The sequence below is a fragment of the Passer montanus genome, unplaced genomic scaffold (genome assembly GCF_014805655.1).
Source record: "Passer montanus isolate IOZ18808 unplaced genomic scaffold, ASM1480565v1 scaffold5, whole genome shotgun sequence".
Taxonomy (NCBI): Eukaryota; Metazoa; Chordata; class Aves; order Passeriformes; family Passeridae; genus Passer; species Passer montanus.
The window spans coordinates 17,652,775-17,678,575 of record NW_024369929.1 but is presented as its reverse complement, the minus strand read 5'-3'; the positions used below and the strand labels follow the sequence as shown (position 1 = coordinate 17,678,575).

The following is a 25,801-nucleotide window of genomic DNA, read 5'->3' as shown; positions in this document are numbered from 1 at the left end:
GGCAGAAGCAGGTCCCAGCTGGATGTGACACACGAGTGACAATCCCAAACAGGGCCAGGGGTGCTCTGGGTGTCACCGCCCCCGCAGCTCCCCCACCTCAGCTCTGACTTGTGGATCTCGGCGATTTTCCTCTCCAGCTTCTCCGAGTGCTTGGGGAAGAACTGGAACTTGGAGCTGTAGCCCTCTGGGTGCTTGCCGGGGTCGTAGTCCCCGATCTCAGCTGGGGGGAGACAGATCAGTGGGGAAGAGCAGCAGGAGCAGAGCACAGCGTGCACCCCATCCCCATCCCAGCCAGGGCAGCCCCCAGCCCCCAGCCCCGCTCCCACCCCGCTGCTTCCCAGGGGGGATCCTCTGCCAGGCACTAACGGCATCAGTCCACTCTGCTGCCTGTGTGAGCCACCTGCCCCAAATTTGTGAACTCCTCAGGCTGCAGGAGCAGGCAGGAGAGCAGGCAGGAGGGCAGGGGCTGGGTGAGCCCAGGGGCTGCTCTGGGGGACACTGTGCAGGTGTGGCTGCTCTGGGGAACACTGTGCAGGTGTGGCTGCTGTGGGGGACAGTGTGCAGGTGTGGCTGCTCTGGGGGACACTGTGCAGGTGTGTCCCTGCAGGTGAGAGCCCAGCAGCCATCCTCGCCCAACCCAGCCTGGCCCAGCCCAGCCCGGCCCAGCCCGGCCCAGCCCAGGTGGGTGCCCTGGGCCCTGCAGAGGGCTCTGGCAGGGCAGCACGGCAGGCTCCTGGGCAGGCAGAGGCTCTCTGCTGCCCAGCTCACCCTGCAGGATGTAGGCAGCCAGCAGCGCCGCGTCCGACGTCTTGCACAGCAGCCGGCCGTGGTACAGGTCCCTCTTGATCTGCAGGAAGACCAGGTACCTGGGCACAGGAGCAGAGTCCCCTCATCAGGCACACTTTAAATTACTTACCCAAACAGCCCATTTAGACAGGAACACCTGCCACCAGGCACTTGCTGTGGCACCTCTCTCCCAGCAGCCCAACCTGGCACTGGCTGGGCTGACCCTGCCCAGGGTCTCATGATCTGGAGCCCACCAGTGCCTGCTGCATTTCCCCTGGATGTTCAGCTCCCCATAATGTGATTTTCCCCTTCCTAAACTTCCTGTGCCCTCCCTCATTGCATGCACTCACATCCCTGCTCCGTGCTCGCTGCATCCCCCAGGGCCAGCTCCTCCTGTGCTCCCATCCCTGTCTCTGTGCCCAGTTAAAGGACAAACTATGCTGGAAAAATCACACATTCCAATAAATTTAAAGCTAAGTAACATTTTGGGCTGCATCATGTGGCGTTTGGGAAAACCTTTAGCTGGTAAAACATAAGTCATGAGGGAAGGAGCAAAAATGGAGCGCTCGGAAATGAATTTAAATAACCAGATTTGCACTCTGCAGTCCTCGGTCACACCTCATTGCTCAAATCTGAGTTTATCACGAGGTAAGCCATTAATTTTCACAGATAAGAAATACATTAAAGAGAAATCTTGCTATTAGAGTGGACTCAGTCCAGGGAAAAGTGAATTTTAAGCCCAGGTTCCAGCTGCAGCTGCAGGCACACCTCAAAGGGCAGCAAGCAGAGGCAGCATGGGGGCCTCAGCCTGGGGCTGTGGGGGTGGCAGAAGGCAGAGTTAGGTCAGGTTTTGGGAGGAAATTCTGTGTATTGCACCCCCTGCCATGGGCAGGGACACACTGGACCAGGCTGCCCAGTGCCAGGCCCTCAGCACCCTGGCAGAGAAGAATTTCTCCCCCACATCCCAGCTCAGCCTGCCCCTGGCACTGCAGGCTGTGCTCAGAGTCCCTCTCAGGGACCCCTTTTGGGAGGAAATTCTGTGTACTGCACCCCGTGCCATGGGCAGGGACACACTGGACCAGGCTGCCCAGTGCCAGGCCCTCAGCACCCTGGCAGAGAAGAATTTCTCCCCCACATCCCAGCTCAGCCTGCCCCTGGCACTGCAGGCTGTGCTCAGAGTCCCTCTCAGACCCCGTGGCAGGGACCCCTTTGGCCTGGGGGGCTCTCAGGTGTCCCACAGAGGTGCCAGCTCCGAGCCCTTCGTGCAGGCTGCAGCCCAGGCAGAGCTGCCCGGGGCTGCTGGGGATGCACAGCTCCCCTTCCAAAGCTGCTGCGCTGGCTCCACGGGGCCCTGGTGTCCTTCCTGCTGCCAGGAAGAGCAGCACGAGGAGCCCCTAAAGATAGAAGCTCAGGAGAGGCTGTGCTGCCAGCTCTGCGTGCAGCGCCTCGCCAGCGCTCCTGACGTCAGGGGACACGGCTGCCTGTGGGGACACCAGGGGCAGGGACACCACACCTGGCAGCCCCAGCAGGACACGGCTGCCTGCCTGTGGGGAGACCAGGGGCAGGGACACCACACCTGGCAGCCCCAGCAGGACACTGCTGCCTGCCTGTGGGGATTTCAGGGGCAGGGACACCACACCTGGCAGCCCCAGCAGGGTAAGGACACGGCTGCCTCTGGGGACCCCAGGGGCAGGGACACCACACCTGGCAGCCCCAGCACGGTAAGGACACCCCGAGCTGGGGACGTGCTCAGCAGGGCACCAGTGCCTGCTCCTGAGCCTGAGCAGCTGTGGCACAGAGCTGGGGCTGTGCTCGGGTGCTCTGCCCTGGAATGGGGTCTGGAACTGGCTGCACCCAGAGACCAAGCCAGGGGCTTTAATCACAGAGCCCAGGGATGGCTCAGACAGGAAGGGACCTTAAAGCCCACCCAGTGCCACCCCTGCCATGGGCAGGGACACCAACACTGTCCCAGGCTGCTCCAGCCCCAGTGTCCAGCCTGGCCTTGGGCACTGCCAGGGATCCAGGGGCAGCCCCAGCTGCTCTGGGCACCTGTGCCAGGGCTGCCCACCCTCAGCCTGTGCTCCCCACCAGGCACAGCAGCTCCTGCTCACCCTGGGGACTCCTGAGCTTTCCCCCCAGCAGAAACAACCCCAAAGCATGCGGGCTGCCTGGGAAATCCCCGTGGCTCTTCCCTGACTCAAAGCCAGCTCTCCCGTGTGCTCCTGCCCGGCCAGGCCACCCTCACCTGGTGATCTCCTCCTTCAGCGCCGCGGGGTCCGTGGGGTAGAACTTGACTCGGAAGCACATGGTGAAGGGGGGCTGGGCTGCAGAGAGGGGGACACCGTGTCACCAGAGGGCAGGGCTGTCCCCTTCACCCCGCGGCACCCCGCTCCAGCCAGGGCACATGGGGGCTCACCTGATGGTCCCCCCAGCCTGCCCTTGGAAGGAGGGGCAGCACTCCTCACTGCAGGGGCCATGGCCAGAGCAGGTGACCCTGGCAGAGCTGAGGGGAGGTGCCAGTGGCTCTGGCCACCCACCAGCCAACCCACTGCCCGCTCCCAAATGCCACTGCTCAGCCCCTCATTGCTCCTGCTCTCCCTGGAGGCTGCTGCCCTGTGCTGGCCGTGGCTGCCCCGGGGCTGGGGGGGATAACCCTGCTCTCAGCCCACCAGAACAGTTCTGGGGGAGCTGCTCCTGGCACAGGGGCTGGAACCGACCCCCGAGGGGGCAGGCTGCAGGAAATGGGAATACACGTGAGATGGAAGGAGCAGAGTCTGCCCAGACCTCCTGCAACACTCACCCCGCATCTGCTTCACAACCGACTTGGTGAACTCCAGCCAATGCTGAAAGGAAAAGAAGGCAATTAAGGACTGACAGCTGTGACTTGGAAGGTGGAGAGGATGAGGAAAAGGAGTCCTGCTCTGGGTGGGAAAAGCCACCTGAGTGTGGTGAGTGGCCCTGGAAGGGAGCAGGAGGCTCAGAAGGTCCCATCCACAGTGAGGGAGCCCTGGGGGTTCAGGGTGAGCAGATCCCTGTGCCCTGGGGCTCAGGGTCAGTAGATCCCAGTCCCCTGGGGGCTCAAGGCTGTGAGTAGATCCCTGTGCCCTGGGAAAGGGAACGGCCCCGCTGGAGCACCCAGAGCCCACCCAGGGCAGGGCAGGGCAGGGCTGCTGGGGGAAGCCCCTCACCACTGCCTACTCCTGGTTTTGTTCCAGCTCCCTCTCCTGTTCCCAGCTGCCAGGACAGGCCTGAGCCTCTCCCCAGCCCGGGCAGGGGCTCTCTCACCCTCTGCTTGTCGGGGTCCACAAAGCGGATGCCGAAGTAATCCTTCTCCAGCAGGTTCAGGTGGTGGCACAGGAGGTCAAACAGGTACTGGCCCTTGGCATCTCTCTGCAGGACAAAGAGGGTCAGCGGCAGCTCGGGGGGCGTGGGGCAGAGCCCGGGGGTGCGTGAGGGGTCTGCAGCCTGTGGGGTGACACCAAGGACAGCGCAGCCCCCACACGGCTCCTGGGTGACATTTGGGCTCCAGAACCTTCTCCCATCCCCGCCGGGGCGGTTGTGCCCCACAAGAAGGGATGAAAAGCCCAGGCCCAGGTGGGAATGTCGGGATACCTCCGGGGAGGAAGGTCACACCTGAGCCGGCTGTGTAGGGAGATCACGGCCCGACAAAAAGCTTTATCCCGCTGCAGGGTCTGCTTGCACCGGCCTCTCCTCGCCTGGCTCCACACCCGGCTAAACACGGGGCTTGTGCGGTCAGCCCTGGGCTGCTCCTGCGCGGAGCTTCGGCCACCACGCCCAAACTCCCCTCCTGCCCTTCGGCTGGGGCTGCGGAGCCGCTGCTCTGCCGGCGGCCCGCGTCTGAGCATTAACCCCTGCCACGCCGCTGATTCCCCCCGGCGAGCGGAGCCGCTGCGCATCGCCGCGGATCAAAGGCGGCTGCTGACAGCGCTGCCTGCTCCTTCCCCAAACGCGGCAGGAACACCGCTCCCGACACCTACACGGAACGCGCCGCTTGTCTGATCAAATGAGAGCGGTATCCCATCAAATAGCGCTTTATCAGATCAAATGAGCGCGTTATCGGATCAAATGAGCGCGTTATCGGATCAAACACTCGCTCGGCAGCCGCGGACTGCGGTGGGAAGCCCACGGGACGCAGCAGCCCGTGCCTGGGGCTCGCTGCCGCACCAGGAAGGTGTCTGTGCTGGGAATAAAGAGGGTTCCACGCATCGCAGCCGTGCCCCGGGGATGGGCAGCCCAGCCTGCAGCCCGGCCCTGCCCCAGGTAATCACGGACACCGAGGGTGGAAAAGCCCCCCGAGACCCCCGAGTGCAGCCAGCCCCAGCACGGCCGAGGACAGCACTAACCCATGCCCCAGTGCCAGCCCGCAGCCTGGCCCTGCCCCAGGTAATCACGGACACGAGGGTGGAAAAGCCCTCCGAGACCCCCGAGTGCAGCCAGCCCCAGCACGGCCGAGGACAGCACCAACCCATGCCCCAGTGCCACATCCGCAGGCTTTAAACCCCGCAGGGATGGGGACTCCAGCGCTGCCCTGGGCAGCGGGAGAGCCCTTGGCACCACGGAGTTTTCCCGGTGTCCGCCCGAGGCTGCTCCCTCTCCTGTCCCTGTTCCCTGGGGGCACAGCCCGACCCTCTGGGGTCCCTCCTGCTGTCGGGGAGCTGCAGACACCGAGAAGGGCCCCCCTGAGCTCCTTTTCTCCAGCCCTTGCCGGCTCCGGGGCTCCTCTCTGCCCTGGAGCAGCCCCGCTGCTGGCCCGGCCCTGCAGAGACCCACGGAGCTCCAACCCGAATCATCCCCGCTGGACCCCGAGGAAGGAGTGCCAGAGCCCCCCGAGCCGTGCTGCAGGAGGGGAGGGCTGAGCGCACATCCCAGCACCCCGTCCCTCCCCTGAGCAAAGCTCACGGGGACGTGCCCGAGGCTCCTCTCCGTCCTTCCCCTGCCCCAAAGCAGCAGCGCCTGCAGGGCTCTTCCCTCTGCGATCTCCACAGGGGAATTGCGGGGAAGGACAAAGCAGACACCCCCCGTGCCCGGAATGTGGTGTGAAACCACGGATGGCATTACAGGGAAAATGCTCCCTCTTTGATCTCCCTAACTTGAATTAAACATATTCTAAATTAATCATTAGCAGAATGTCTTTCAGGAAATTATCTGAACTGCCTTTACAAATCACGACTTAAAAGAGCTCCCATTGCATAACACGGGCTTAAATATTCCATGTTTGGGTCTTCACATATTTTTATAAAGTGAGACTCCTGTCTGTCTGCAGGCTTTTGAGGTCAGCCTTTGGGGTGCCCAGGCTGCCGGGGAGCCCTCGGGCAGCTGTGGCACACGCTGGGACGCCACGTGCCAGGCTGGCACCGAGGGCTTGGCCCCGATGCCAACACCTGCCAAGCACCTTCAGCATCTGGAGGTGCCCCCAAGGGAGCCAGGAGGGACCCTGCATCGGGAGCTCCAGTGACAGACACAGGGAATGGCTGCCAGTGCCAGGGGCAGGGCTGGATGGGATACTGGGAATGAGGAATTGTCCCTGGCAGGGTGGGCAGGCCCTGGCACAGGGGGGCTGCCCCTGCATCCCTGGCAGTGCCCAAGACCAGGCTGGACAGGGCTTGGAGCAGCCTGGGATAGTGGCAGTGTCCCTGCCATGGCAGGGGTGGGATGGGAGATTTAAAGTCCCTTCCCTCCCAAACCAGTCTGGGATTCAGTGACTCTGACTTAGGAGCCCTTGAGGAAGAGCAGCGAGCTGAGCCCGTGCTGGCACGCCTGGCTGCCCTCGGGCACTGTGTCACTGCTGCTAACCCCAGGAGTGGGACTGGAGCACCCCAGCCTGGCTGGGCTGAGGGGACAGCCAGGATGGCTCCTGACACACTGCCCCAATGTTCGGGGTCACAACAACTCCCTGAGAGAGAGGGACTGTGCCGTGGCAGCTGCACACCTGCAGAGCTGCACCTGTGCCAGGGAGGGATGTGAGCCCTCAACGCCCTCAGCCTCTCAGCAGAGCTCAGCCAACCCCATTTGGGACCCACCTGGCCCTGACCCGCTGCCAGTGCTGCCAGCCCAGCGTCCCAGTCCCCCAGGGCCCTCAGCACCTCTGGAAGTGTGGGAGCACAGGGTGCACCTGCAGGATGCTGGGGTTTGGCACAGCTCCTGCAGGAGGGCTGTGAAGCAGAGCCAGGCTCTGGGGCCACGGGCTCTGGCACACACAGCGGCCCAGGGGACTGCCAGACTTCAAGAAGATTAGAGTAACCTTGCATTCTTGGCTTTTCTAAGCTTCTCAGCCAAAATTAGGGTCACCCGCAGATAGAAAAATAAATGAAAATAAAAAAGAGAGAGATTTAAAAATAGCAGCTCATCTGCAAATGACCAGAGGGCTCAGCTGAGGCAGGAGCCTTCAGTGCCACCTGTGACAGCCCTGTCCCAAAGTCCTGCCTGCAGGAGGGGAGGCACAGCCACGTTCCAGACCCTGTACCCCATGCCATGGCAGGGCTGCTCCACCCCAGCTCTCGGGCAGCTGTGGCACAGCACCAGCCCCACGGCTGGGGAGACATCTTCAAACATCTTCACTTCCCAGCCTGTGTCACCCTCACCTGTCTCCTCCACAGCCCCTGCAGCACCCCCTGTGCCAGACCCAGCCCAGCTCAGCATTCCCACTCCTGTACCTTCAAACATCTTCACTTCCCAGCCTGTGCCCAGCACTGTGCCACCCTCACCTGCCACCTCCACAGCCCCTGCAGCATCCCCTGTGCCAGACCCAGCCCAGCTCAGCCTTTCCCCTCCTGGGGTGCCAGCCCCAGCCCCAGCTCAGCCTTTCCCCTCCCGGGGTGCCAGCCCCAGCCTCAGCCCAGCATTCCCACTCCTGGGGTGCCAGACCCAGCCCCAGCCCAGCATTCCCACTCCTGGGGCTCAGTGCCACGTTCCCCCCAGCTGCTCCTGGGATTCAGCCCAGGATTTACAGAGGCAATAGAAGCAGCTGAAAGTGGCTCCTTCCTGCGTTATTTGGGTTGGAAATCTCCTTGTGGGCTGCCCACTCGTCCCTGCTTCCTGAGCTTAGGAGGAGATTATTTTTTTAAAGGAAAGCGTCAGAAAAAGTCTATTTTACAAAGTGAAGTTTAGCTTAAGTCTCTTTGGCAGCAACATCTGAGCTGGGAGAGATCAAAGACCCTCCAGCTCCGCTGCCAACATGAAGAGATTTTCACCAGCAATTTGACTGCAATATTGTGGTTTAAATGCTTCATTTTCCAAGTTCAGCACCGTGCTGTACGAGCCCAGGATTTATCATCCCTCAGACAAAGTTAATGTTGGCTCTGCAGGCTGGGCCAAGTCCTGACTGACAGCTCTCAGCCCTCTCCGTGAGCCAGGGCCTCTGCTAAGCCCTGGAACGAGGAGGAAATGGGCAAAAATAGGCCGAGAATATTCACTTCCAGGCAGGGAATAAGCAGCCCGAGATCCAGAACAGCTGGGGCAGAGCTCTCCAAGGGGTCCCTGCCTGCACTGACCCCTCTCCCAGGGCCCCAGGAGGGGCTGGGGGCTCCCCCCGGGCAGGGGGGGTTCCCAAGGACAGGGCAGGGCTGGGGCTGTGCCTGCACCTCCGGGGGAGTGGGGCAGGAGGGACCCTGGGACTGAGGGCAGTTGGGTGGGAAGGGGCCTCAGGGACCACCCCATGGGCAGGGACACTGCCACTGCCCCAGGTGCTCCCAGCCCTGTCCAACCTGGCCTGGGGCACTGCAGGGATCCAGGGCAGCCCCAGGGGTCTGGGCACCAGTGCCAGCGCCTGCCCACCCTGCCAGGGACAATTCCTTCCCCAAATCCCACTGAACACTGCCACTTTGAAGCCATTCGCCCTTGTCCTGTTCAGATGACAAGAAAAGATGCCCCGGGAGGCACAGGTGAGGGCAGGGCCTCAGGGGAGTGCCCACCTGCCCAGCCCAGGAGACTCGGGGAAGGAAAAGGGCTTTTACATAACTGCAGTGTAATCCTGTTATATTTATAGCATATGCATTTCAGTATTAATTCCCTGTTATCTCTAATCCTTCCTCCTCGCTGACACAGTAATTTCTGCCTTCAAGACTTATCTGGGCAGTTTGATCCAGAAGTTTACAGAGCTCTTGAGGAGGGAAGTTCCTAATGAAGGGCCCCACGGAGCCTTCAGCTCCAGATTATCGGTGCTGCTCTTAATCCCCTGCAGGCTTCCAAACCTTCGACATGCTGGCATCTGCAGAAAGTCCCTAATCATGGAGTTTCAGCCAGTGATGTCCTCATTTCGGCAAGTCTGCAGCGGGACAGCAGTTCTGCAGATTTTTAAACCCATCAATAATGGGGAACTTGTGCCAGGAGCTCTTCCTGCCCAGCACCCGGGCAGGGCTTATCTCCACTTCTCCTGACAGCCTCCAAGGGCTTGGCAAAACTTGCTCTGTGCTTTCCCCGGGGCTTGCCTGGCCCTGCAGCTCCCCAGGCACAGCCCCGGGGCTCGGGCAGGGAGCAGAGCTGGGCTGGGCTGGGCAGGGCTGTGCTGGGCAGGGCAGAGCCATCCACCCTGCCCACCCCACCTGCCCAGGGGCTCGCAGGCTGCCCGAGGTGCTGCCAGCTGGCACGGATGCTGCAGGCTGCTCCCTGCCCTGCCCAGTGCCCGGGGCTGGGCTCTGCCCGTCTCACCTGTGCAGGTGCCCCCCCTGTTGTGTTATCCAGTGACCCCGGGTCATTGATAGAAGAGCTGTATGCTGGTGCAGGGCTCATCCCCAGCGCTGTCTGTGTCTCACCTGCTGCCCAGGCTGTGCCACATTCACTGGGAAGATTCTGCCCTCTGCCCCTGGCTTAGTGTGCATCATTCACCCCTGAACAGGCTGGCCAGCCCCTCCCTGGCCAGCCCCTCCTGTGGCAGGAGCCCCCTTGCAGCCCAGCGCTGTCTCGGCTGTAAAAAGCCAGTTACAGATAAAAAGTCTGTTGTTAATATTCACCGGCAGGGTGAAAGGCCCCTCTGCCGAGCCCCAGCTCCCCCGGGGCAAGGCAGGACATCCCCAGCTCCACAGCCCGTCCTGGTGGCCCCAGGCTGGCTCCTGCACAGGCTCACAGGGGATGCAGGAATGTTCTCCAGGAGCCCAGCCTCCCCTCCGGTGACGGATGACACGTCACCTTCACTCTGCTGCCACGGAGCTTTTATGAATTGCATTGAGGATTTATAACTCTATAATTGAGAGGCACAGGAAATCTCTCTCCATAAAGCCAAATTGGTTTTTCCAATAACTCAAACTCCCTTCTTTCATTCATGCAGCCTGGAGTGGCTCCATGCGGCTCTTGTTGAATTTGGCACTCCCCTGCCATTAGCATGCAAAAGGCTCTCGGCACAACCAGAATTGTTTAGAGGCCGAAAAACGCGTTCAGAGACATCATCACCCTGAGTGCCTCTCCTCGGGAAGGCAGCCCTGCCTGCTGCGGGCAGGAGAAGCTCGGGCTGCCGGGGCTTGTGGGGACCTGAACGCCTTGCCAGTGGAGCTGGGAAGGGCATGGAGCCCCAGGAGGGGCTGAGGGAGCTGGGAAGGGGCTCAGCCTGGAGAAAAGGAGGCTTGGGGGGCACCCTGTGGCTCTGCACAGCTCCAGCTGCTGCCAGAAACTGTCCCCAAACAGCTCCAGAGTCCCTGAGGCTGGTCCCACAAACTGTCCCCAAACAGCCCCAGGGTTCTGAGACCACACCGGACCAATCCCCCGGGCTGGAGGGGATGCTGAGCACCCCAGGGTGCCAGCAGGCTGAATGAGCCCTTTACCTCGTTCGTACTCCACAAGTGTCCCCAAACCTTGTTTCTGAGTTACAAAAAGCAGTGGAATAACCCAGCATGAGCTGTTAGGCTGAAGCCCTGGGCTGGCAGTGCCAGTCAAGCAGCTAAACCCCGTGTGAGGGGTGCCCTGCACCCCGTGCCTCCCCCAGAACCAGTGCCAAGGATTGCAGCTGCCCCACAGTATTTCCCTGCAGGGGGGTGTGTGGGGTGCTCAGCTCATGCGTCCCGATTTAAAATCAGAGCCAAAATAAGACAACAAAAATCAGGGAAAATCCTGACTGCAAACACAGGGCAGACGCTCAAAACCCCAATTCAGACTCAAAGCTAAGAACAGGTTCAGAAATAATTCATATTTCCGTCTCCCAGAATTGCACCTCAAGAATAAAGGGCATCATGCACCAAGAGAGGAGCTCGAGCCTCGTGAGTGAGGCAAAACAGCTTTTATTTGTGCTACAAGGATGACCATATGTGGAATCCTTCTGGGAGACCGCAATCAGTCAGATTAACATGATAATGAACTCTGATTTGCCCAGCCACGGCAGGATCTTTGTCCTGGGAGAAGTGGCTCTGCTCCCTGAATATTAACAACAGGACTCGGCTTTTTACAGCCGAGACAGCGCTGGGCTGCAAGGGGGCTCCTGCCACAGGAGGGGCTGGCCAGCCTGTTCAGGGGTAAATGATGCACACTAAGCCAGGGGCAGAACCTTCCCAATAAACGTGGCACAGCCTGAGCAGCAGGTGAGACACAGACAGCGCTGGGGATGAGCCCTGCACCAGCATACAGCTCTTCTATCAATGACCCGGGGTCACTGGATAACACAACAGGGGGGGCACCTGCACAGGTGAGACGGGCAGAGCCCAGCCTTGGCCAGAGCAGCCTCACAGAAAACCTCACCCGGCAGAAAATGCTGCTGCCCTGCTCCCAAAGCGGGTCTGGGAGGGCTGTGCCAGCTCCGGGCAGTGCCTTGCCCGGTGGGGATGCTCTGGGAGCCGGGGATGCTGCCCAGCATCACGGTGAGAGCCTGCTGCCCAGGGTGACCCTGCTGCTCCCTGTCCCGAGGGATGCTCTGTCCACTCGCCCCATCCAGGGGCCAGGACAGTCCTGGCTCACCCCCCAGCCAGCATAAAACCCCTCCAAAACCAAGCCAAAACCCCCGCTTTGCCTCCAGATGACTCAGCCAGCTTGTTTCCTCACTTTCCACGCAGGTTTTTCTCTCCTAATGAGGCTTTGGGCTGAAAGAGCTGACCTGGAGCTGCAGAATGGTGCTGGGACCCCGCACACCACAGAGCTGCACAGGCACAGCTCCCCCCATTTCAGGGTTCAGCCCCTCAGGTCCACACGGAGCACTTCAGCCGGCTGTGCTTTAGGGAGAAGGAAGGAAGGCGAGAGAAGCTGCTTTGGCTGCCGTGGGTTTCTTTCCAAAGGCTGCTGCAGCGATGTGGGAACAGGCACCAGGAGAGATGCGTTTGTCATCTCAGCAAGGCCCTTATTTTGCCGCTGGGTTTAACGGCTCAAAATACATATTCATTGAAATGCTAATGTCTGCTTTCACCTGGGACCCAACAGAAGCCCTGGGAAGCGAACACCGACCTTTCCCGAGCCTCTCCATCCCTGCCTGCCTTCCCTCCCGGCAAAGCCTCTGAGGTGGCCAGGAGCCTGGGGACCTTGGGGGGCAGAAAGCAGAGCCCTGCTGGGAACTGGGACCCACGGGAATGCTGACCCATGGGAATTGTGACCCACGGGAGCCCCGGGGTGGCCTGGAAGGCGCTGCACAGCCCCTGTCACCCCCGGCCCCCAGGCAGGGCTGTGGCTGTGGTGGGGGAGCTGCAGGGGCAGGGTGTGCCAGGTGCCACCCTGCTGCCCCGTGCCCTGCAGCCCTGGGAGGGCAGGGTGCCAGGGGGACAGAGCCCAGGGACAGCCCCAGCAGGGCCATTCCAGCTGCAGAGGGATGGGCTCTGCTCAGCTGCTCGGTTTTTACAGAAAAGCCCCAAAATGCCCCTGTCCTTGCAGCCACACGGCAGTGTCACACATGACCTTTTCAGACAAACGGGGAGAGCACAAGGCATTCTGTGGGTGCTGCCCCGGGATGCTGATGTGGGCTGGCATGTCCCTGAACACAGGCAGGGCACGGCGCTGGGCTGCTGCAGCAGCACGGCTCAGAGGGGCTGTGCTGCCCAGGGCCACCCCCGGGGCGTCCCCCACCTCCCAGCCCAGCCCCCAGCTGGGAACTTCCACTCAGGGAGCACAGCAGGGCCTTGGCAGGCAGAGCTCTGGGTTCAGGCAGGATCTGCAGGAACATCTGCAGGAAGGATGTGCCATCCTCCATGGCAAGGAAAGCTGCTATTCCATCCATTCCCAAGCTGTCCAGCAGGACCCAGCTGCCCACAGGAAGCCAGAAGCAGGATTACTTGCTTTGTTGGTTTTTCAGGCAGAAACGAGTGACCTTATTTCTGTGCTCTGGCCCATCCCTGCCCTGGCTGCCCACGGTCCCTGGCAGGGACACGGCAGGGCTGGGCACTGTCCCCTGCTGCCAGCACGCTCTGCCCTGTGGGACCATGCTGCTCCAAGCCCAGGGTCAGCTCCAGCCCAGCCCAGGGCATGGGAACAGTGACCCCAGAGGCCGAGTCCAGCCCAGGTCACCCAGGGCTTCCCCTCCCATCCTCCCTGCATGGAAAAGGCACAGAAAGGCCAGGTGAGGGACCAAGAGCCTCTTGGCAGCCCCTGCACCCTCCCTGGTGCTGAACTGGAGCAGCAGCCCACAGAGCCAGCCTGGATTTTAACAGCAAAGCCATTTCCCACGTTCCACTCTGTGAGTAAGGGATCCCACAAACAGGCAGAGCTTCCATCGCTCTGAGCAGCCCTGTTCCCTGGGAGCAGCACCCCAAAGCTCTGAGCAGCACCCCAAAGCTCTGAGCAGCCCTGTTCTCTGGGAGCAGCACCCCAAAGCTCTGAGCAGCACCCCAAAAGCTCTGAGCAGCACCCCCAAAGCTCTGAGCAGCACCCCCAGGCCCTGCGCAGCCCCATTCCCTGTGAGCAGCACCCCCATCACTGAGGGCTGCGGAGCAGGAGCCAAATCCCAAATCCCAGGCGCCGCTGGGAAGCTGCCTTGATGTTAACGTGTTTACTTTCCACATCAAACCCGGCACAAGAAAGGATTGCAGCTCCACGAAAGCGTGTTTGACAAAGCACCACGGCTGGAGAGGAGCTGCTGCAGGAGCGGCTGCGGCTCCGCAGACACCAGAGAGGAGCCAGGAGTGTCCAGGGCAGGGACAGGGACCCACCTTGCGCCCAGAGAGGAGCCAGTGGAGAGGAGCTGCTGCAGGAGCGGCTGCGGCTCCGCAGACACCAGAGAGGAGCCAGGAGTGTCCAGGGCAGGGACAGGGACCCACCCGCACCCAGAGAGGAGCCAGGAGTGCCCCAGGGCAGGGACAGGGACCCACCTGCACCCAGAGAGGAGCCAGGAGTGTCTCGGGCAGGGACAGGACCCACCCGCACCCAGAGAGGAGCCAGGAATGTCCCGGGCAGGGACAGGACCCACCTGCACCCGGAGAGGAGCCAGGAGTGTCCAGGGCAGGGGACCCAGCAGAGCCCCCAGCCGTGTGCCAAACCCATCCCCTGCGCACACCGGAGCCAGGGAGGAGCCAGGGCAGTGCCACACTCCGGCGACAAGCAGAGGACAAAGCCAGCAGCTCCAGCAGCTCCCGAGGCAGGGGAAGCCCGTTCAGACCCCTCCCCACAGGGAGGGCGGGGGGCGAGGCAGGGCAGGGTCCCTGCAGGGCAGGAGGCGAGGCAAGAGCAGCACCCCCTGACCCGCACAGGGCTGCCCAGAGTTTGTACTGAAATTAAAGCTGCCCATCAGTCTGTACTGAAATTAAGGCTGCCCATCAGTTTGTATTGAAATTAAGGCTGCCCATCAGTCTGTACTGAAGTTAAAGCTGCCCTCTGTGCCCCACGGGCTGGCTGGCACCTCCCGGGGCTCAGCACTCTGCCCTGCCAGGTGTGGCTCACCCCAAGCCCGCCCTGCCTGGCAGGGTCACAGGCAGCCAGGGGATGCTGCCAGCGGGCACAGCAAGCAGAGGGCTCAGCTCCCATTTCAAACCAAATTCCAAACCATTCCCACTCCCCAGGTCGGGAGGGACAGGGAGCCCCAAGCACAGCCCCCCCGAGCCGTGTCAGTATTCCTGCTCACGGAAAGAATGTGGGACTGCAGACAGACAGAGTGCCCCCAGCCCTGCCAGCCCAGCACACAGACCCCAGCCTCTCCAGACTCCTTCATCACTGTTAAAAATCAGCTCCTGGCAACGCTAAAATCAGAGCCACGAAAAGAAACTGTCTGAATTCCACGTCTGTGTCAGTGTCCCAGACAGCCAGGGCACTGACACTGCCTTAAATGCTGCTTAGAGAGAATTTCATATTTAGAGATAAAAATAATCCACAGAAACATGGCCCAGGGCTCTCCCAGGGGCCCAGAAGCAGCTGAGCTTGTTCGCAACCTGAGTTTCAGGACAGATGTCTGCTGACAGCAGCAGCTCCTGGCCCTGCTGCACCTTCCCAGGACAGGGGCAGCCATCCCATCCCATCCCATCCCATCCCATCCCATCCCATCCCATCCCATCCCATCCCACCCCATCCCCGTGAGCCCAGAGCAGGGCCAGGCTCTGCCGCTGTCCCCAGCAGCCCCAGGGACTGTCCCTTGCCAGCAGGAGCCTGTGGGCAGGCAGCTGAGAGCAAGCGTGGATTACAGAGCCCAGCAGGGATTACCAGTGTTGAGGGCAAATCTCTGCTCCAGCCCAGATGGCTCCTGAGCCCGGATCAGCCCGGGAGGCAGGGCCCGGGGAGAGGCTGTGCTGGGCATGGGCTGGCATCCCACGGGAATGCTGCACACCCCACAGCTCCATGGGCTGAACATCCCACAGGGAATGCTGCACACCCCACAGGGAATGCTGCACACCCCACAGGGAATGCTGCACACCCCACAGCTCATGGGCTGAACATCCCACAGGGAATGTTGCACACCCCACAGCTCCACAGGATGAACACCCCACAGGGAATGCTGCACACCCCACAGCTCCATGGGATGAACGTCCCACAGGGAATGCTGCACACCCCACAGAGAGCCAGCAAAGCTGGGTTCACTGGGCAAAACTGAATATTCAGGCCTTCAATACAATGAAAAGAAGCTGATGAAGGTGCAAACATGCAAATGTTTATGTTGGAAAAGCCCTCCAAGATCATTGAGCCCAACCCTCCCCCAGTACTGGGATGGAATTGAGTGCTCTGGCTCCTGAGTTTATTTTAAAACAGAGGCCTGAGAGGCAATAAAAATAATTACAGTAATGAAGTCATTGTGCCTGCACTATCACATCAGATTATCTCAGGGCTGACAGAAGATGGGTCCCCGAGGAAAAGTCTCCCTTTACTCAGCGAGTCAGGAGTGCTGCCAGGACAGCCTGGGCACTGCCAGGGTCAGCACAGCCCCTCACCAGCACTGCCAGCACAGCCTGGCATTGCCAGGGTCAGCACAGCCCCTCACCACTGCCAGGACAGCCTGGGCACTGCCGGGCTCATTGCCCCCATGGAAGTTCCACTGGAAACATCCCTTTCCTCCCTGTGCCACTCTCCCTGTGCCCCCCAGGGGCAGCCACCTCGTCCCAGCACAGCCCCTGCTGCAGCCATGTCCTTTTGCAGCCCCTGCTGGCAGCTGTCCTGTGTCCCAGCTGTCACCGAAGGGTCCCTGGCTGCTGTCTCAAGGCTCTGTGCTGCTGCAGGGCTCTGCAGCCCCGGGTGTGCAGTGCAGGGCCAGCTCAGCCCCTCGGTGCCACCCCACTGCAGCTGCCCTGCCAGGGACAGGGACAGGGGACACAGCAGAGGACAAATGCTCTGTGCCAGGCGTGCCTGGGGAGGAGAGCTGGGGCTGGGCGAGCAGAGCCAGGTGACACAGCAGAGGACAAATGCTCTGTGCCTGGGGAGGAGAGCTGGGGCTGGGCGAGCAGAGCCAGGCTGAGCAGTGACTCAGCTCTGCCCAGCAGCTCCACATCCACGGGAGGGACGTGAGGGAAGCAGGAGCCCCAGCCAGGGAAAGCGCCAAAAACCCTCTCGTCCAGGCACAGGAGAGCAGGGACATCAGGGGCACCTCAGGAGCTCCCAGCCTGGCTGCAGCAGGGATGGTCACAGCTGGGGCATCTCAGCCCTCCCCAGGGGCTGTTCTGAGTTAAACCCTCTCTGGCTGGGGCTGCTCAGCCCAGAGCAGCAGCTGATGGTGGGTGTTCACCCCCTGGAGCAGCCAGAGCAGGGGAACACCTGAATTCAGCTTGGGGAAAGTTCTGGGGAGACCTCAGAGAGCTGGAGAGGGGCTGGGACAAAGGCTGGAGAGACAGGACCCAGGGAATGGCTGCCAGTGCCAGAGGGCAAGGACATTGGGAATTGTTCCCTGGCAGGGTGAGCAGCCCTGGCACGGGTGCCCAGAGCAGCTGTGGCTGCCCCTGGATCCCTGGCAGTGCCCCAGGCCAGGCTGGACAGGGCTGGGAGCAGCCTGGGATGGTGGGAGGTGTCCCTGCCCAGGACAAGTGGGCTTTAAGGCCCCTTCCCAGCCACACCTGTGGAGAGCTGGAGAGGGGCTGGGACAAGGGATGGAGGGACAGGACCCAGGGAATGGCTGCCAGTGCCAGAGGGCAAGGATATTGGGAATTGTTCCCTGGCAGGGTGAGCAGCCCTGGCACAGGTGCCCAGAGCAGCTGTGGCTGCCCCTGGATCCCTGGCAGTGCCCCAGGCCAGGCTGGACAGGGCTGGGAGCAGCCTGGGATGGTGGGAGGTGTCCCTGCCCAGGACAAGTGGGCTTTAAGGCCCCTTCCCAGCCACACCTGTCTGCAGGAAATCTGTCAAAAATCCAATTCCAGCTGAGCCCAACTCCTGCCTCATTGCTCATTGTTAACAACCACCAGTCCCTGGGGGCAGAGACCCTTCCCTGCCCAGCTGCCCCATCCCAGCCCAGGAAGAGGCAGCAGCAGCACCCTGGAGCTCCTTCCCCCTCCCACAACATCTTGTGCCACCAATTATTTCTGATTATCCACGTTAAAAAGGGCCCTCAGCCCCCCTCGGCAATATTTACCTCCCTTAATTAAAGATGGCAGCAATAAACATGAAATATGGACAAAAGGAGATTTTAATAAATGCTGCCTCGGGGAGCCAGAGCCAGCCTGGAAACATTTCATGTCTGCTGCTGCACTGCTATGGAATTCAGACAATGCATGGCCACACAAAAGCAGTGTTAAAATAATTATCGTGAATTAGGCTGGGGAAGGCTGGAAGCCCCCAGGTGGGGGGAAGAGCCTTCCCACAGATTTTGGAGGAAAAGCCACGAGCCTGGCTCCTGTCTGCTCCGTCTGACAGGAGAGCCCAGCACTGGCACCCCTTCCAGCACAGCAAATAACAATAAACACTTCTCTGCCTCCAACCCCGCTCTCAGCTGCCGATTTCAAGGTGGCCAAACCTGAAATAATTAGTCAGTAACTAATTAGTTTTTCCCTGCCCTGAGGAGCAAGGACCCAGCTCCCAGTCAGCATCCAAAGGCAGGATTCAAATATTTGCATTCAGGAAGGAAAAACTCCTGGCAAAGTGCAGGTTTAAGCATTTAAATTGGAATTTCTTTGGGACAGGGACTTTGGGCCCTTCAGGGTCATGCAGAAACTCTTCTCATTTTGCACCTCTACAGGAGAGGGCTCCAAAATCTGATGGAAAACAAGACTCTGGCAGTAAATAAGGAGGAGGAGTGTCTTCATGGGCAAACCCATCCTCTGACCCCGATCCAAGGCAGGATCCACTGATAGCAGAGAGCAGGCACCAAAATTGGTGAAAAATGAACCCTGTCAAATCTGCTTGAGCTTTTGATGAGTCTAAAAATTGGTTAATAAAGGCAACCGTGCCAATGTAATAGATTTAGACTCTGGCAGACACTTAACCTGGTGTGGCATGACATTTTGATTAAAAATTAGAGTGGTACAAGAGCAACATGACACGCACTAACAGGATTAAAGGCTGGCTGCAACACAATTAGGATGCTGCAACTCCTGGGTGGTTTCACAGGGATCCTTAACAGGGAAAACAGGCCCAGCTCCCAAGATTTGAAGCAGAAAGCCACAAGGAGCCAAAGCAGTGCTCTGCAGCTGGCAGAGAGCACAGAGCAGAAGGTGCCAGGTGACTGGTACAGAGCAACTGGAATTGTGAATCAAATGAAAGTTAAAAATCAGCGCCCAGGCCCTGGAACGTCCCTGGCCAGGCTGGACAGGGCTTGGAGCAGCCTGGGACAGTGGAGGGTGTCCCTGCCCCTGGGTGAGCTTCCAGCTCCCTCCCAGCCCAAACCCTCCTGGGTTCTGTGCTTTCCTCTCTGCCAGGACAAGTGCACAAGCTTGGGAAGGATGCACATCCACCTCCTCTCTTCCTCAAATCTTCCCCCAGGTTAAGAATCCCACCTGGACTCACGAGCAGGGCGCTTTGCAGGTGGTGGGAATTCCAGCCCAGGTGGGAATCCAAGCCCAGGTGGGCATTCCAGCCCAGGTGGGAATCCAAGCCCAGGTGGGCATTCCAGCCCAGGTGGGAATCCAAGCCCAGGTGGGCATTCCAGTCCAGGTGGGCATTCCAGCCCAGGTGGGCATTCCAGTCCAGGTGGCCCTGCAGCTCGTCTCCAGGAGGTGAGAGGTCCCAGCTCCTCACCTGAGGGCACAGGGCTGGTGGCAGCAGGGCAGTGACAGGGCACAGGCCCTGGGGTGGGGCAGGAGGGGTCTGCAGGAGGGGTCCCTGCTGCCCACAGGCTGAGCCTGCTGCTCAGGGACAGGCAGGAAAGCCTCAAGCTGCCTCCACAGGAGTGACCACAGGAGTGACCACAGGAGTGACCACAGGGGGTGGCCACACATCACAGCCCCCCCAAGCCCCTGCTCCCCAGCTCAGCTGCCCCATGGATCCCACCTGCCCCTCCTGGAGTGACCACAGGGAGTGACCACAGGGAGTGACCACAGGAGTGACCACACAGCCACGGGAGTGACCACACAACCATGGGAGTGACCACAGGAGTGACCACAGGAGTAACCACAGGAGTGATCACAGGGGGTGGCCACACATCACAGCCCCCCCAAGCCCCTGCTCCCCAGCTGCTCCTCAGCTGCCCCATTGGTCCCACCTGCCCCTCCTGCCTGGGGTGGGGCAGAGCCTGCCCAGGGGGGTCTCTGGGGCCACTGACCCCTGGCAGGAGCAGACTGCAGGGCAGAGCCCCTTCCAGTGCCCTGGGTGGGACAGGGAAAGCAAACCCCGGGCTCTGCAGCAGCAGCAGGAGTTCCAGGGCACAGGTCTGGTTCCTCCTTTGTGCTCCTCCATCACCTCCTGTGTCCCCGGGGTGGCACACAGCCCCTGTCCCTGTCCCTGCCAGCGCTGCCAGGGACACCACAGGACCATGGAACCACAGAGTGCTTTATGCTGGAAATGCCCTCTGAGCTTGTGCTCCTCTATCACCCCCTGTGTCCCCAGGGTGGCACACAAATGCCCTGTCCCTGCCAGCGCTGCCAGGGACACCACAGGACCATGGAACCACAGAGTGCTTTATGCTGGAAATGCCCTCTGAGCTCCCCCTGTGCCAGCACTGCCAAGGCCACCACCCTGTCCCCAGCTGCCACTCCAGGGCTGCTACCCCTCCAGGCACAGCGGCAGGCTTGGCACAGCCAGGGGCCTGCTCTGCTCCTCCCCTTCCCCTCTCTGGGAATATTCCATGGAAATACTGTCGTGGCTGCCCTTCCAGCAGCACTGAGCTGGTTAATCCCATCCTGCTTCCTGCAGAGAGCCATGGACCATGCCACTTCCACCCAGACTCTGCTATTTTGGAGCCACCAGACACCTCTGACTTCTAATTTTATCTTTTGAATGAAATAAGCCCAGAAGCCCCCCCAGATGCCAGGCGTGCATTATAACAATGTGTGATAAACCAGGCCCGGGCTTCTGGGGAGCTTCAGTCACAAAACACAGACAAAACCTCCATCCATCTTTTCCTGAGGAAATTCTTCCCACACCTCTAACACTTGCTGTTAAAGTAACACCCAGTCCTGCCAGCGTTACACCCCGTGACCAGATCTGGGGGTATTTTGGGGACTGACTGAGATTAAAACCACATTTAACACCTGGTTTCTCTCCCAAATCCCTCTACCTCCTTCCACCCCAACTGAACTTGTAGAATCATGGTTTCTGGTGCTCTGGTTTTCACTTTTTGTTGTTTTGTGTAGCAGTCACTCCAGGCTGGAAGAGCAGCCAGGCTCCAGCAGCCGCCCCAGATCCCTCCAGGTGCCTTAAAACACAAGTGCAAATTTAGGTAGGGAAAAAAAGGCCAAGGTTTTGCTGATTTTAGCATCAGAGCCCAGCACCCCGCTCACCCCTGGCCCTGTCAGCAGCCCCAGACCTGCAGCAGTGCCCTCCCCGAGCCCTGTGCCTGGAGCAGCAGTGCCAGGGCAGCGCTCGTCACGCCGATGCTTTTTGACTAATTACTGCTATAAAAAGCAAAAAGCTGTCAGAGAGAATTATTCAGCTTCTGCAAGAGTGAAACAGAGACACATCTGAGAGGAGATGGTGCCCCTTCAGACTCCGGCGGTGCCTGCAAGGATTAACTCCAGCCTTGCAGCACCCAGCAGTGACATTATTGACTGCACCACCCCAAAGGGCCCCGAATGCAGGGAAAGGAGGTGGGAGCAGGGGAGAGGAGGTGGGAGCAGGGGAGAGGAGGTGGGAGCAGGGGAGAGGAGGTGGGAGCAGCTCGTGGTGCAGCACAGCCCTGGGCAGCAGGAGTCCCAGAGGGAGGGTTTGACTCCAGGGGTTCTGCTGCCAGAATCACAGCATGGTGTGGGCTGGCTGGGAAGGGACATTGAAAGTTGTCCATGGCAGGGACACCTCCCACTGTCCCAAGTGTCCCCAAGGCTCATCCAGCCTGGCCTGGGGCACTGCCAGGGATCCAGGGGCAGCCCCAGCTGCTCTGGGCACCTGTGCCAGGGCTGCCCACCCTCACAAGGAACAATTTCTCCAGAATATCCCATCCAGCCCTGCCCTTGCACTGTCAGAGCTCCAGCACAGCTGACAGCACATCTGCTGCCAGAATCACAGCATGGTGTGGGCTGGCTGGGAAGGGACATTGAAGGGTGTCTGTTCCACCCCTGCCATGGCAGGGACACTGCCATTGTCCCAAGTGTCCCCAAGGCTCATCCAGCCTGGCCTGGGACACTGCCAGGGATCCAGGGGCAGCCACAGCTGCTCTGGGCACCTGTGCCAGGGCCTCACCCTCCCAGGGAAAGATTTCTCCAGAATATCCCATCCAGCCCTGCCCTTGCACTGTCAGAGCTCCGGCACAGCTGACATCACACACACAGTGTCACACTGTGACATCACACACAGCACACGGTGTCACACTGTGACATCACACACACACTCATTGTCACACTGTGACATCACACACGGTGTCACACTGTCAGAGCTCCAGGACAAAGGCACATCACACACACAGTGTCACACTAGTGTCACACTGTGACATCACACACACTCATTGTCACACTGGGACATCACACACCAGTGTCACACTGTCAGTGTTCCAGCACAGCTGACAGCACACACACAGTCACACTGTGACATCACACACACGGTGTCACACTGTCAGAGCTCCAGGACAAAGGCACATCACACACACAGTGTCACACTGCCTGGTGTCACAGCCGTGTCCTGGCAGATCCCAGGGAAGGCACTCTGTCCTGCCTGGGGACAGTGACAGCCTCAGGAGGCCCCGGGCAGCCCCCAGGCCCAGGGGGTGGGAGGCAGGGCTTGTCCCAGGTCTCTGCCCTGTCCCCCCTGGGTGCAGGGGGTGGCTGCAGGAGCTGCACCCCTCTGCTCCCTGCAGCTGCTCCTCCAGCAGCCCTGGCAGCCCCTGCTGAAAACAAAACCTCAAAACCGGATTCAGAGGGAGCAGCATGGGCAGAGCAACCCAGAAATCCCTCAAAACCAGAGGAATTAACCACCCATTAATTGTCCTGGGGCAAAAAACCACAACGAGCTCATTTTTGGCTGAGCTGTTTCTGACCACAAAATCTCTTTCATGGCACGGCCTCTTCCCCTTCTTCCTCTGACTTGGGTTTCCAATTTGCTCACTCCAAAGCGTCTCTTTGTGTTTGCATTTAAATTTTCACCTCCACTGATTTCCCGAGCCAAACCCCACTGGGTGAGCAAGGAGCAGAGAAACCCTGCCCAGGCCCAGGGGCTGCAGCAGCGGGGCACAGCTGGGTCCAGCAGAGCCTGGCAGTGCTGCTCCCTGCTCTGAAATCCCCTTCCCCACTGCAGGAGCATCCCAGCACCTCCTTCCCTGCCCCAGGGAGTGTTCCAGGCCAGGCTTGGAGCCACCTGCTCTGGCAGAATGTGCCCCTGCCCATGGCAGGGGTGGGGTGAGATGGGCTTTAAGGTCCCTTCTGCAGTGGAAACTCCCACAGCAACAATGCTTTTCACCCTTTTTCACTCCTCATTTGTTCGATTTACCCCATTCATTATTTTTAATTCTTGGTTTGAAGGTAAATCTTTGGAGGGCTGAGCTGAAGGAGCTGGTTCTGTGAGCTCCTCTCTGCTCTCCAGCACAGAGAAAATATTGCCACCACATTCTGCTTTGCACTGGGCTCTGTCACTCAGGCAATAAAGTGGATTGATTCCAAGGCTGGAGGCAGGCTCGGGGCAGCTCCCTCAGGCTCAGAGGACTCAGGCAGGAATTCCCACAAATGGTTACTGATGGCAAGTGGCAGCAGAGTCACAGACAGACGTGACAAAATTGGCGGCTGGAAAAACCCCCCCAGAAGGAGCCCCAGCCAAAGCCCTGCCCGTGGGATGTAAGAGACATCCAGGCCTGGAGCAGCCCCGGGGAGCTCTGGATCTCCAGCAGCTCCACACCTGCACTGGCCCCGGGCTGGGTCTGCAGGTGGGGTCTCACCTGGGCGGGCAGAACGCCCCTCCCCTGCCCAGGCTGGGACCAGCCCGGGGCACGGGGCTGGCTCTGGGCACGGGGTTTGCCCTGCTCCCCCTCCCCACGCTGCTGAAGGCTCAGCTGGCCCTGAGGGTACCTGAAGGGGTGAGGGGGTGAAATCCGGGTGGGGATGGTGTGGGAGCAGCTGCCTGCACAGGAGCTCAGCCTCTCACCTTAGAGAGCAGAGAGCTGACATGGCCACGGTCCCCAAATGCCTCCACAGAGAGAAAATATCAGCTGCTAAAGGGCTCTTCAATCAAGGGAAGAGAGGCAGCACAGACCCAGTCCCCAGGGGCCGCAGCTTGGATTAGGAACAAGATGCAGTTTTTAAAAACAAGAGCGATTAAGCAGTGGAATAAACTGCCCTGGGGGTGGTGGATCCACATCCCATCGAGAGGAGCTCTGCCCCAGCACGGCTCCAGGACAGCCCTGGGTGCCTTCACACACTGCCAGCTCCCACAGCCCCGGGGCACCACCAGCACGGTCCCTGGCACAGCACAAATCCCAGGATAGCTCCCTGTGCTCAGCCCCGGATCAATGTCCTGGTCTGCACCGTGACTCTGGGTGAGCTCCCTCTGTCACCCACTGCCCCACCCCTGGCAGTGCCCAGGGCCAGGCTGGACGGGACTTGGAGCACCTGGGGCAGTGGAAGGTGTCCCTGCCCCCTTAGAACTGGATGAGCTGTAAGGTCCCTTCCAGCCCAAACCATCCCAGGATTCCATGACCACAGGGGGTGGCACACGTGGCTTCTGTGCAAAGAGCTGAGGAGGGGAAGAAGTGAAAAGGTGGGAGGTGAGGAGGTGGCCCATGGTAGCCAGCCCTCTCCACCACTGATTTCCACAGACACAGGTTTCCAAACAAAGCCAAACTATTGAATTTGCAGTAAGTTCACCTTCTGGGCCAGCTCTCCGTGCCCAGCAGGACGCTGGCAGTGCCAGCACGGGGTGCCTTGGGGCAGGGCGCTCTGCTGCCAGGACCATGAGCTGTGGGAGAGGAGGCAGGGATGGATGGGCAGGCTGTGGCAGCTGGGGAAGGCGCTGCCGAGGTTTCACATGCAAATGGCCAGCCCAGGCTGAGGAGCAGCTGGGAGCATCGCTGGAGGATGCTGTCACCATGGCAACGGGACCAACACTATCCCGGATCAAGGACAGGGTTTCATTGTCCAAGCCCGAGGATGGTTTAGCGCCGTTCCTGGGGACTGGTGTCAATAACAGTTGCATCCCATTTGCCCCGGCCCCTGTTGTCTCGGCGATGAGCTCTCCAGGTTTTCCTGGAGAGCGTTTCCTCGGAGGCGCCGCGCCAGGAACGCGACTCCGAGCTAAGTGGTTTGCTCGCCGGCAATCCCCTGCCATGCCCACACGCTCTGAAACACAGAGCAGGCTGATTAACTATTAATAACAGGGCCCCGGGAAGCCACTCGTTCTGCCCCGCTTTGTGCCAGGTGCTCCTGAGCCCCCGAGCTCTGGCCGTGGCTGCAGGACCCTCCTCACCCTGCCGTGGGTGGGACACACGGGATGGACACCCCAAACCCTTGTGCCCTGTGCTGGCACTGCCCGGTGCCCTGCAGCTGCACATTCCAGCAGTCTGGCTGAGGATCAGCTGAGGTGGATGGTGATGATGGTGATGATGATGATGAATGACAGGGCACGGCCGTGTGTGCACACAAACCTGCCCAGTGCCCCTCGAGGATAATGCCACATCCACGTGAGTAAAGCCTGGAATGAGTTTCCTACTTACAGAGGGTTGGACTCAATGATCTTGGAGGTCTTTTCCCACAAAAATGATTCCATGATTCCATGATACTATGATTCTATGATTCTATAAAATACATTGATATTGCTGCTGTGCTGTTAAATTATTTCCTGCATAGAAGGAGCCTTGGCTGGCCACAGCAAGGTCTGGCTGGAGTGAATCCCATCCCTTGTCCCTTCGGCCTCCCTGTGCTACCACAGCTGCTGGAATCTGCCGTGAGACCAGGGAGCTCCATCGTGCCCAGGTCCTGGGAGCCCAGGACAGCCCCACGCAGGCAAAGGCAAGGGTTCAGCAGAGCTTTGGAAGCTCTGGGCACAGGAGCAACACTGCATGGTTTTATTATGGTCCTGGGCTGTTCCCAGAACTCATTCTGTTGGATGAACATGGCCAGGCTCCCCCTCTCTTGGAGCACAAATGTCACCGTGCAGCACGGAAAGTGCCCAGCCCTGTTCAGAGGAG

At 60.1% G+C, this 25,801-nt stretch overlaps 1 protein-coding gene and 1 long non-coding RNA gene across 3 annotated transcripts in view; one reads left to right on the top strand and one right to left on the bottom strand.

Moving 5' to 3' along the window:
• FRMD5 (FERM domain containing 5) overlaps positions 1–25,801 on the bottom strand; it is a 57,126-nt gene that overhangs the window by 11,515 nt on the left and 19,810 nt on the right. For both annotated transcript variants that reach the window (XM_039723244.1, XM_039723245.1), the window contains exons 2-6: positions 4,072–4,176; positions 3,587–3,629; positions 3,032–3,110; positions 769–866; positions 97–220 (exon numbers count right to left, since the gene is read on the bottom strand). In XM_039723244.1, coding sequence (XP_039579178.1) covers positions 97–220; positions 769–866; positions 3,032–3,110; positions 3,587–3,629; positions 4,072–4,176 — 449 coding nt within the window. The remainder of the gene's footprint in view (positions 1–96; positions 221–768; positions 867–3,031; positions 3,111–3,586; positions 3,630–4,071; positions 4,177–25,801) is intronic.
• LOC120509038 lies at positions 3,613–4,753 on the top strand. Its single transcript, XR_005629139.1, has 3 exons — positions 3,613–3,734; positions 4,002–4,155; positions 4,476–4,753. It is a non-coding gene; the product is annotated as an uncharacterized LOC120509038 (long non-coding RNA).